The following is a 13,207-nucleotide window of genomic DNA, read 5'->3' on the forward strand; positions in this document are numbered from 1 at the left end:
GTTGCATTTGCGAAGGAAAATCTTGTGCGATTTTTCTATCATCGCCTACTTTTTGCATTTTCCAATGCAAAAAAGTATTATGTTTATTATAATTCCCCTTGCTAACCATGACATTCTTGTATGTTTCTAGGTGTAAGCAGTTAAATGCAAACAATCAAATGATTTGTGCATCCTTTGACAAACAGCCAAAAAATGATCATCAAATCTAAATAAATAAATAAAATATTATGTCATGAGTAGGTGATGTTGTTTGGAATAAAATATTTGTAAAAAAAAAGGGAAATTTGTTTTCGAAGAACATTCTTTTGAACATTGTTTGATAACAACAACCAATCCGTCAAATTTTATTTTCTTCCCAAATCCCAAAAATAAAAAGTCAATTAATTTGTTGCAAATGCGACTTTCTGACTTTCACTAATTACGCCTATGAGAAGAATAAAAGAAACGTTCAAATTACAAGGGCAAGCCGTTGAAAGAAAAGAAGCAGACGAAAAGAAAAGAAAGAGGTGAAAGACTACTAATATGTTTCTATCAGTCATCAAAATAATATAAAAATGGTGGGTAAAGTGCTGCCACCTCCTCCTTTACGCTCGTCACTTTTCCCATCAGTGCCACCTTTCATTAACTATGTACCACAATTTCGTAAGGAGAAGTTATCAAGCAACGTGGGACAGGCTCTGTTAGAATATGGACCACAATATTGGGATCATTGGAATTGGGATCAGGATCAATTTTGGAGGATTCCAAATGCGATGGGAAATCTTGTTCGAGGTATACATATACAAACATGTCCATTAGGGTTTCTCATTTATGGGGAAAATAGTTTTTAAATGTTGGGATCAAATAGTAAATTATAAATAGAATAAAAAATAATATTTACACCCCATATTCGTGAAAAATCCAAAATTAGTTCTTGTTTTCTCCGTTCTACGGTGAAGTTGTGGTTTTGTTACTTATTGACTCTTCTTTAGGCATTAAAAACTTCATTTAAAGGGAACTTTCAATTTATACTCTACTTTTTATTTAATGAATTACATAAATCAAACTTATATTATGCGATAAGTAAATACAATATTTCCCTTGGAATATATTTCTTCTCAGAAATGTATCATAAGTATAATATCCAGATGTCCTAGGAGAGCAAACCCTCATGTTCATAGACTATGAAGCAATGAAATATGTTTCTATAATACCATAGTTATTATTTGTCATTATTTTAAAAAAATAAAGGAATATTCCCATATGGTTTTATAGTTAATTTAAATATTTCAAACATTATACTTTGTATTTAAGACCTTGATGTTCTACTTGAAATGATGGAGGACAAAGGGTTTAAGTCATCAAATTCCTCTAAAAACACTGGAAACCGACACTCTAAGATAATTAATACAGAATACTTTCAGGTTCGTATCTAATATTTTATGTACATATATTATTTTTTTATGTTAGACGACAACAAAAGTTTACTTTAATGACCAGCAATGTCAATTTTAAAATGTAGTGCCTATATTTATCTAGTACAATGAATTACATTATTGTTATGACCTTGAAATGATTAAATATCGAAGGAAATAAGTAGTTCAGGGTAGATATAATTATTATTTCAATTATCTAATATCAGAAGTGACATTCCTTCAATGCTTTCTTATGAAAAGACTAACAAATTAATCATAACTCCCAAGAATAATTGACCTTCTCTGAGATGTAAATAATTAAAATATGTTGGATCAAGCATAACAAATTCTCTATTAATTATAATAAGCTTCGTCAGTTAAAAAATTCCATTGTAGCTACTCCTTGATACCATGAAATTTGTGAACTCATAGATAATAAATTTAAATCGAAAATGATTTATTTTAGCTATATTAGGGCCTTTTAGATAAATATGTTATTTAAAAATTATAGACATACTTTGACAATTTAAAAAATTGTTTTCAGAGACCTGTAATATTTTACCACAAAATACAAAAAGTCCTTTTATTTTGCATAATGAAAAAAATATGTTAAATTGGGCAAAATACATCAATATTAGCATATTGGTAAATAATTTCATCTTTTGTCAATTCCTAAAAGAGCTTCTTTTTTTTTTTTTTTTTTTTTTTTTTTTTTTTTTGTAATTTCAAAGTCTCAACAATATAATTGATGAATCACTGTTAAAAAGGTTTTTGATTTCATATTCAAGCATTATAAGAAGGACAGTTTGACATTGATGAGTTGTATATTTCAAATAACTGTATTGAAATCTTTGTCTTTTTATACATTATAAATTTGTCATTTTAAGTGATTTCATTTGTTTTAACTTTTAATCAGTTGATATATTTATATGTTTATATATATATGTTTCAAGTTCCTTAAATATTTTTAGAAGCAATGATGCCTACTATGCCATTATATGTCTTTTATACCTAATTATAAAATAATGTGTTTTTTTTTCTGTTATATGTAGTCACCATTTGTTCAAAGATCTGGAGATCGTGTCGATTTTTTTGATTCACATCCAGGTAATTTATTTGTAATTCTACACATATTTTACATAAATTTAAGCTAAATAAATAATATAAACTTTTGTTTTCTTTTTTGGTCTTTTTACATCTTAATATGATAAAGAAAGCTATTTACAAGTGTGACAAGTATATCCGCTCGTTATAACAAATGTTCAATAAAAAAATTGCATTATTTTTTTTCTTGGCCCAGAGTTCGGATAGTAATTTTTCTCAAAGTAAATAGCTACAGAAATACCAATTACAACAAACAACATTTTAAATACAAATATTTAAAACAGCATATGTTTTAAAATGTTAATATAAAGTATTTACATAACTAAAATTAATTTATTATATATAATTGAAGATTCATAGTCAATAAATTTTCCATCCAAAGCTTTTGTTTCTTTGGCCAATCGATAATAGTTTATAAATTGCAGACACAAATTTCAGCGTAATAATATTAGCTATTGTTAAGTCCAACGACAAGTAGAGCATATTTGGTCGATCCGTTGAGATCCAATTCAATGATTCACCTGTATCTTTCTTTCATTCAATTGTCTTAAAAAAATCATAAAATTGTTTTTACGGCTTTAAAAATGTGATATAAATGAATAAATTTCTACATAAAAATCTTATTTTATACAGCATTGAAAGTTATAAGAATCCATTTATTATAATGTAAAAAAAATATTTATTCTGGGTTTTTGTAAAAACTAAAAGCATTTCATAAAAGTATGGTGGTAACTTTTAAAAATATCAAGTTAGATGATTTGTTGTCGATCATTTAGTAAGAAAAGGAATGATGAAGTAGCTTTAATTTTATGTTTCAACCCAAAACAATTTTTATATAATCCATTTGAGCCACAAAATGGCATAAATGTACTTTTCAGTGTACAAATTTATATTTGATGAAAGTATAAAGTTGAAGAAATACATACATAAATTTTTAGATCTCATAATTTTGAGATCCTTATGGTGACGGAAAGAGTTCATAAAGATTATAACCCTAGTGATAAAATGGAAATGATTTCTTATTTTAAGTTACATGGGAATGTCTAAAAAATGTTTGATTTGATCGCTATAAGGATCCGGGAATCTTGTTACAAGCTTTTTTTATATATTTCTTTAATTTTACAAAATATAAAACACTTATCAAATCGTCATTCAAAGTAATCTTTGCAATCCGTTTAGTTTTCTATCAGGCTTTAAAAAAATCCAGCCATTTCAATTCCTACAAGCAAGAAACATTCATTTTCACAGAGCCTCCTCAATCTGAAAATTAAAATCTTTAAGGATACAAAATAAAAATAGAAAAACTTCGTAAACGTAAATAGATTATCCATTGATCCGTACAAAACTTATACTATTCGGAACATGAGATGGGCGATATATGTGTGCGAATTTACCTTAAGTTCCCTAACAAATCTGTATTTTGTGACATTTTTACACCATATAGAATAATAATTTAGGCATTATTTTAGGTCATTTTTAATGTCAAAACTTATTTATTTAATTAATGTCCCTTTAAACATATCAAAAATATATATTTTTGAATTTTTATATGTAACCTCATTTTCCTATTCTCTAAGATGTGAGAAGCTCGGAAAATATTTTTTAGGGATTTAAATATTTTTTATATCTTACCTCATCGGATTCAAATTTTTTGTATGATTTTGGGTAGTTTTTGGAAAAAATCTAGGAAAATATGGTCCTTTTTGAATAATATTTTTTTATATATTTTGTTGTTTAAATATCAAATTGAGCAGTACAATGAAGTTGCAGAAAACAAATTAGGTGCGCGGTTGGCATTACTAAAATTGTATATTCCTATCTCTCAAAAATATTTAAGCTTATATCTACCTATTTTTCGGGGAAAATATATTTTATTTTCCAAATATTACATATACCAATTTGAAAATCAGCATGATATACCTTTTGTACTATTTTCTAGACTTCAACAAATACAGATACAACAAAAAAGCTGGATAGGATGATCACTTAACTTTGTTTTATACACCAATATAAATGACTGTAGCGGATGCTTCTGGCATTTATATGAAATATTTAGTTTAAATATTTAACAAACATACAACATATCTACGATTGTGGATGGATATGGAAATCATTGTGTGAGTTTAGGGTTGTCTGTAGTGATCCCAAAGTTGACATTTCAAACAGTCCCGTCCAAAATCGAAACGCCAGAGGTGCAACAGTTGTCTCATTGCACAATCCCCCTTCCCCCTTTGTTAAATCACATGGAATTACACGATTAGGTATTTACTTTTTATTAGTTAAAAAATCTAAGTTTAGAAATTAGAAATTAGTTGTTGCGTATGCTATTTCTTCTTTTTATATTATTTTTTAATAGGTAGTGATGAAAATTGTGTGTATTTTGGGCATGTTAAAAAAAAATAAACTAAAAATCAACATGGTAAAATTGACAATTTAAAATAAATTCATTCTTTGGATAAAAAATTCCAAAAAAAGACGGCCACCTAAAAAATATACATGATTTACATCACTATTAATAGGTCGTTGTGGTGTAAACTTCTCCCTTTAAAGTAAGCATTCTTGCCTATCTTTGGTCAAAATTGTTTTAAAAATGCATAATAAGAAAGGTATATTAATTTAAACATAATTAATATATTTCACATGTAGTCATGCTATTTTAAATGCAAAAGGTTCTCTTCTTTATAGCAGTAATTCATTTTCTCTTTTTTCTCAAATATACATGTTAAATTTATATTTCCTTATCTATTAGTAACCGAGTTTTATATTTACGGTATTTGATTTTAGAAGAATAATTCGTCCACTGAGCTACACCGCTAAAAAAAAACGGAAAACAAAACAAAACAAATCTTTCTAAATGACGCCATCATAGTGATCGGCCGGTTAGGTACTTCATCAATAATCAATCTTTGCTAACTTTTATAAACTATGATGCAATACTTTAATTAAGCTTAAATTAGGGAAATTATTATTATGCATGACTGATACTTCATGTATTAACAAAACAACTAAATTGTATAACAGGTAAATAATATTTAAGATTAGTGGAAATGATGCATTACAGAGTACTCTTAAAAAATTTGGGACGTTTTTCAAGGACGGAGTATAGGGACTGAACGTTTAAATAACAGTAGCGCTTTTGATCTGATTACAATTGTTATTTTTCTCCAAATTTAACTATATTATTCTTTTAATAACTTGGTGTATTGATAGGAAAATATAATGAGTTATGTAATCTTAAAGAATAAAAATGTAACTCAACAAAGCAACAATATTTTTAAACCTGTAGTCATTCTAAAAATTATATAGATATACATTAAAATATATATATCTTTATACTCGTGAGCATATCGACAATATTGTTTAGAATGCCTTGAAGGTAATGAGTAAAAAATTTAAATAATTATACACATTACAAAATAAACATAAATAATTATCAAACTTTCATCTTATATGTACATTTAATCTTTCCAAAAATTACATAATCTATTAATGTATTTTTATCAAATACCTGTAGAATAGACTGGTTTGATTTTCAACTTTTTTCGAATCTCGATAAGGATAAGGCGGAAAAGTTGCCTAGGGCTATGAAAATAAGGTATACAAAATTTCATTGCTCTATGTTTTCATCTTCAGGTAACAGATTTTGTTAAAAGTTTTTGAAAAAATGAAAATTTTCCCTTATTTTGGCTATATTTTTTGATAAAGGTATACATCAGATTTTTTTTAAATACAATTTTTAGATGTTAGTACAGTCTACATATATTATTTACTAAACTTTTTCCTAAAACGATAGTTTATCCTGTAAAAAGGGAAACTTCATACCGTTTTTTTGATGACTCGAGTATAACGTCCACCTTTTATAATGTAGAACAAGTAATGAATAAATAAATAATATTTATTAAAAAATATTATTCAATCATTTTTTTGTCTTTGACATCAATATATATTGTAATGAGTTTGATTGTCATATTAGCATTATGCATCTGAAACACATCTCAGGTTAACTTATTTTAAATTTGAAGTATATAATTCCATGTTCTGAAAGAGATCGGTATAAAAATATTATTGTATTTTTGTCGAAATCTATAAAAATGTTCTCTTTATTATGTTTTGGACCAGTTGGAATTTTAAGTACAATGCTACCTGTAAAATCAAAAATTTAAGTGTGTAAATATAAATAATAGACAGTAAAATCCATCAAACAACTTAATAGAAACTAATATTTTAACAGATAATAAAAAAATATCTTCAAAAGAGTTAGTTAACTATTGTCAACCATTATTCAATTGTCATCAAAACTCTTCATCGTCGATATTGATCTCTGGATCATTGCCTCCATCTCTTGGGACCTTTTTATTTGTCCTTGACGTATTTTCTCTATTTTTTTATATCAAGGCTTCTATTTTGATCTTCTCTGGGTGGCTTAACGTCATTACTTCTATCAAATCACCCTTCGTGATTTTACAGTCCCATTGTTGTTAATTGACTGATTAAAATAATATTATTCTCCGGTATGTTTAAAAAAAAATCCTGAAAACTATCTTGGTTACTCTGATTATTTGAGTAATGTCTGGGAGAAGAGTAGCATAACTGTCATGACGTTTCATTAAATAAGTTGCCATCAGCTATGAGATGAAAGAATTAGACACTAATCTCCACCAAATGAAGCAATGATATAGACAGAAATTACTCCGGATGTTGATCCTCAATTAGACTCCGAGTTCAAAAAGGACTTCTTACACTTATAAAACTGCAATAAATCGTCAGTATCATATTTCGTCATTCACTCACTAGTGATTACCTTATACTTATAAATTATATTTTCTCTCTTCAAGAACAATAATAAAAGCTTTGGGGAAAAAGAACATACATTTAGGTAACAACACAGAAATCAGAACTCTTTCTCTATAATATTATTTTTATCAATGACCCTCTCCTTTAGACTGTCCTATTATTCTTTTCAAATTTATATATTTATAGAATACAATAACAAATATAACGTTCGGCGATAGTTCTAAATGAGTTTAAGACGGTAATGGGCGAGTAAAGCAATGCTGTGTTAAAAATTATAACTTATATAAACAGATTGTAAACAAAAATTTAGATGGAATCTTTTTAAATAATAGTAATTCAATGATCAAAATTCCATCAAGCTTTCAATAAGTTAACAAAGTAATTTTTTTCTTTTTTGCAAATTATATATTAATAAAATTTACATGGCACATTAGAAAATAGTAATAATTTGAAGCTTTACCAAAATTCCAAGTTGTATAAAACATACATAAACTTTGAATGGAAACTTAGATTTTATTCTAACCCCAAAGTAGCTCCTTTAGTATTTGAGACTGGTGATTCCTTATTCATGCAGTGCTACTACAATAATTTGGTAGGGAGGTGCTTTTCATCCCGCTGTAAGTATTCTGGGAGTGGATATGTATTCCACCCATCCCTTCCGCACTTGCAGCAGTCCTGTATGAAACTGCATACATACACATATACAGGATGAGACAACAGAACTTCCTTTCTTCAAAAGACAATAAACAAGTTTAATAAATCAAAAAGTTATATTTATGATTCAAATCGATAGTATAAGTTCTTTCATCTTTGCCCCATACCTACTCAATCAGTAAACTTGCCCTGATTGGGATGAAGAGTATACCTTGGATTTCTAAAAACTATGAGTTCAATGTATATTACACCAAAATGCCAGTTTAAGATGTTTTAAGACACGAGATCAAATATTGTCGACGTGTCAGATAAATAGTTAAATTCAAACCGTAGTTTGGTGACTATTTTTATAGAGCCTTTATTTAATTTTTTGGCTTCAATATGGTCTTTCAAATATAATCTATTATAATTGTTCTTTAATAAGATAACTCAATAATAAATATATATAATATTAATAAGCCAAAATGAAGTAAATTATTATAAACATTAAATTTGATTAGATCTTATGAACATTGCTCAAATTGTAACTTGTACGGAACTTATTGTACCTACTTATATACAACTTTGCAGGAGTTAAAATAAGACCATTCCCCGATCTTCACGAACTTAGTAATAAAATATCCCTTGGTCAGCTTTTTTGTGAAGCTCAACAAAAATTTAATCCCTCAGAGTTTGACTTTCATCCTATCACACTCTCCGATTTTCCAAAGGATTGGAAATACCTCAAAGACGAGCTTATTAATAATCCAAATCAATTCTGGATATACAAACCCGCAAAACGTAATAATGGTTCAGGAGTGACTCTCATAGACGATTTTTCATTTCTTGAGCTCGGAATGAAAAAAAAAAATAGGAATGAGGATTTTGTTATACAAAAATATATTCATAAACCACTTCTCATTGATGGATACAAGGTATGAGGTTTAAAATCCAGTTATAATGTCAGTTTCTACAATTATTATTTGTATTTTTTTTTTTAAGTTTGATATTCGAATTTATGTAGTATTGACAAGTTTGGATCCCTTGTGTATTTACATTTATAATGATGGGCTTGTTCGAATAGCTACTGAACTCTACTCAGAAAATCCAGAGTAAGAAAAATTTATTATGTATTATTTATTAACCTATTAATGTATGTATAAAATCTTAGAATAATGTGCTAAATGAAAGAATCATTTTTATGTAATGACAAGTTCATATAGGTGGTGGGTGGTCAACATAAAAACAATCTTGAACAAAATCAAAAAATGGAGTAAATCCCAATTATTTTTAATACTTCATTTACATACAGTTCAATATTTTAAGGACATATTTAAATCAATTATAGCTATTTTATTAAAGATTGTGAAATGAGTTTAGATATCCCAGAATAACTACTTGTATTTGGCCTGATGTGGCCCCTTTCAAATAAAATATCTCAATTTCTCATTTTTATTTTTTTTTATTGTAAAGATCAATTTTGGCTACTTTAGGGATCACAATTTACAGATCCTTCCTCCACAGAGTTAATTTTAGTAATTGCTCATAGAAATTGACGATAATTCGTAGAAAAATGCAAATATATTCCTTGCTTAATTTTGAGAAAATCATTCTAGCTTGCATTTGTGTTGACGGACCACATATTTAATTTCTTGAAAACTTTTTTGAATTAAAATAGTAGTGAACTTTAGAATAATCAAACCTATAAAACTGCAAGGAATTAATCACTTTATATTTATAACCCATTGTCCTCATTACTTTTTAATAGCGTCCCTTTAGTACTTTTATACGTACACTTTTTGTTTAAAAATCTTGATGCATGCAAAACATTTCACTTGTTTTAACTTATTTTTTATCTACTTTTTTAATTAATAGATTGATAAGTGAAACCCGAATGCATGTAACGAATTATGCTATTAATAAGACATCTAGCAATTACGTTCATGAAAATGATGGTTTATCCTGCAAAGGCAATAAAGTAATTTCGATATCTTTTAATCTCTTTTTGCTTGAACTACAAATAGAACAATATATTTTTTTTAAAGCATGCAAATGATTTATTATTTTTCAGTGGCGTTTGATTGCTCTTTGGGGATATTTGAGTAATGTATATGGTCTCACTAAGGATGACTTTGATGAAATTTGGAATAAAATCCACGATATAGTGATAAAAACCGTCTTATTAGGTTATAAAAACTTCTTGAAGGAATTTAAGGATAACACCAAGTCATCTGCTTACAATAGTTATAAAATATTGGGGCTTGATATTTTGATTGATGGTGACATGAATATCCACTTAATTGAAGGTTATTTAGTTATAAATAAGCGATGTAGCTGGACCAGATGTGGCTTCTAAAAATTTGAAGACAAATATTTAAATTTAATTATTTAAAAAAAGGGGCAACGTCCCCAGCCCTCATGCCACCCCTCAGCTACGTCCCTAATAAAGTGAAAAGGAGTTATGAATAATTTTATAATCTATTTTTCATATAGTAAATAGTAGACCAGCTCTATTGGATGACGAAATCGATAAACAAGTTAATCGACCTATGGTAAGTTATACAAATATCTACTAACACTAATGATGATTATATTTATCTAAATTTGTTTATAAAATACATACATAGATGGATGAATTAGTAAGGATTGTCGGATTTCATATCCCTGCTGGGAGTGTTTCTCCAATGAGAAAATCTCTTATCCAACATACTCTTCAAAATGAGGAAATTTCATCCTATAACCCAAATATTTACTGCCGCATAGACTCTTCCATAAAAAAGAAAATTGAATTTGAGAACAAGACGGAGAGAAAGAAATATCTTAATAATATCTTGGAGAATATCTCCTCTTGTGATTTAAGGTAGTTCATATTTTAAATATATAAAAACAAGTCTAAAATAGAGTTTTATTATAGAGTTTTAATAAAAATGGAGGAAGAACGATCTCAACTCTGCAAATTTGAGAGGGTATTTCCAACTCCAGATACGTACAAGTATTTTGAATATATGGAAGGAGTGCCTTATTATGATAAACTTGTTGACGCCTATGAATTAAAATATGGAAATGATCGGGAAAGTGGACTTAATTTTATAAGGAGCCTTTGTCATAGGCGAATTCATATTTAATCTCTGAATAACATAAGTAGTCCTTCAAAAACTAATTAAACATTTAAGATGGTTCTTAAATAATAATAATCTATCATGTGATTTGTGTTAACACTTTTATTATGGTTAGTGTTTCTTATATGCGCAATTCTAACATAAATAATCATTTATTAACCCCATAATGTATTAATTATATTTAGAAATATGTCAACATATTTTTTTGTGTTTTTGTTGAAAGATTATATCAGACACTCTAATCAAGGATAGAACGTGATTTTTATTATCAAAGATGGCATTACAGCATACGACTTTAAAAAATACAACAGCGTCCACCGCAAAGACTTAGTGTTACTTGAACTTTTAGGAATTCTTCATCCTTCTCAGGCAGAGATACACAAACTGTTTTGTTGTCACCCAACTGTAAAAGTTTAATATATATATATACTTGGAGTGTACTCACTCATTCTCAAATTATTTACCTTTCCTTCAAGAACTCGTGGAGTATTTAATGCATCCTCAAATGTATTGCACTCTTCTTGGTCAGCGGCCAATAAGTACCATTTAATTCCAGAGCTAGGTGACGGATCAGCAAATTTTCCATTTGGTCCAATTGGAGGTAACCACTCGCAGCATTGGTTTGTGCATGAACCAATGAGTCCTTCATGAAGGAACCACTTATTTGGAATAGAAAAGTAAACGCAGATACTCGTCTAGGTAGATTGATTTAAAGTTGTATTCATTCAAAAACTAGTGGTAATTCTATGTATATAAAACACTTTCTTACTTGATTTGGTTGAACAAATAGTGGACCACCTTCCACAACTTGATTACCACTTTCTGCCTCACTTTTACATTCAAAACGATTTGTAATATTGGGAGAGGGAACATACCAAAGTAGGGAAGGAGAGTTCTCCTCCTCAACCATTGCTACCACAAAGGTAAAAGTCAAATGTAGAATCCCAATAAAAAGAAGTTGCTAGAATTATACCCCATAAAAAATATGTTAATACCATTAAGTACAAATAATAGAAATATATTAGATTAACTTACGAACCTTCATTCTATCAAATGTTACAAACAAATAGTGTTCATTTTCTTCATTAATCGACTTTTATATGTACCAACTATTATTTAATATTACCATGTAATATATGTATGAACTGGAAGCTATTTGGGCGCACACACTAAGATTTAGATCTTTGTATTTTTTATTGATGCCAATGTGCCTTAGGTCATAGTTAGTAACTATACTCTAATTAGTATTGTCATAAAGGCATTTATCGTCATTATCTTCTTGTTAATTGTGAAGTACCTAATGTTTTATGGAATAGGATTACATAAAATATTATAATTTATTTTATTTGATTAAAACACACACAGATGGCAGCTTATAGGTATGTTTACTAATTTGTACATCAAAATCATGCACTAAGAAATTAATTATATACAAATAAAAACTGTTAATTTGTTTTTTGTATTATTTTAAATACTTTGCCTGTTTATGTTTCTAAAGACTGTAATGAAAATTACAATATTATATTAAAATAAAAATTACTTTTTACCCCCAAAAGAAGTAATTATTAGGTGCATTTATATAATAAACCATATTTTAGTGTTGGATTTCGTTCTAGACCGATTTTATACATAAATTGTCTATAATCTTATATATTTCTTGAAATTGTGAACACGGTACAATGAAGTCATACGAAGTTTAAACAGAGATAGCTCGAAGGAATTTTCATCTGGGTGTCTCTCATGAAATACAGAACTCCGAATTCGAGCATCTCTTCGGATAGACGATCTAGTTAAAACTATATTCCTTTGACTCCCTTATTCTTCCGTTGGTTCGAACTCTTGAAGAACACAGAAGCTCACTAAATCCGGTCTTTATGAATTATGAATAATCATAGGCTTTAGCAATTGTCAAATTGTAAGCATATCTAAATTTTGAATTGTTATATATTTTTATGGGAAAAATTTAATATTGTAATATGTGGATGGATAGATTCGGAATGTTCTGAATATACAGTATTCGTTCTGGAACATATCGTTTACTTTTTAGATTTTCATGGTTATCTTTGCTTAATTTAAGAAATGATTGTTGAGCTAGAAAAAAAAAAGAAATTATCTCTCATTTAATAGTGGGGGTTCCATTGAAATATGAACACTTACTAATTC

General features: G+C 28.1%; 2 protein-coding genes across 2 annotated transcripts; one reads left to right on the top strand and one right to left on the bottom strand.

Moving 5' to 3' along the window:
- Positions 1-441: 441 nt before the first annotated feature.
- LOC121114688 (tubulin monoglutamylase TTLL4) lies at positions 442-11,295 on the top strand. The gene is made up of 10 exons (XM_040708724.2): positions 442-771; positions 1,294-1,403; positions 2,447-2,501; positions 8,517-8,860; positions 8,928-9,037; positions 9,801-9,903; positions 9,997-10,231; positions 10,419-10,477; positions 10,553-10,785; positions 10,840-11,295. The coding sequence occupies exons 1-10, from the start codon at positions 555-557 to the stop codon at positions 11,048-11,050; spliced, it is 1,677 nt and encodes a 558-aa protein (XP_040564658.1). The 5' UTR covers positions 442-554; the 3' UTR covers positions 11,051-11,295.
- LOC121114689 (uncharacterized) lies at positions 11,287-12,164 on the bottom strand. Its single transcript, XM_040708725.1, has 4 exons — positions 12,084-12,164; positions 11,814-12,005; positions 11,509-11,739; positions 11,287-11,447 (listed from the first exon to the last, which is right to left on the bottom strand). Exons 1-4 carry the CDS (start codon positions 12,087-12,089, stop codon positions 11,340-11,342), a joined length of 537 nt encoding a protein of 178 aa, XP_040564659.1. The 5' UTR covers positions 12,090-12,164; the 3' UTR covers positions 11,287-11,339.
- Between the last annotated feature and the right edge of the window lie 1,043 nt (positions 12,165-13,207).

Source organism: Lepeophtheirus salmonis, chromosome 3 (genome assembly GCF_016086655.4).
Source record: "Lepeophtheirus salmonis chromosome 3, UVic_Lsal_1.4, whole genome shotgun sequence".
NCBI classification, from domain to species: Eukaryota; Metazoa; Arthropoda; class Copepoda; order Siphonostomatoida; family Caligidae; genus Lepeophtheirus; species Lepeophtheirus salmonis.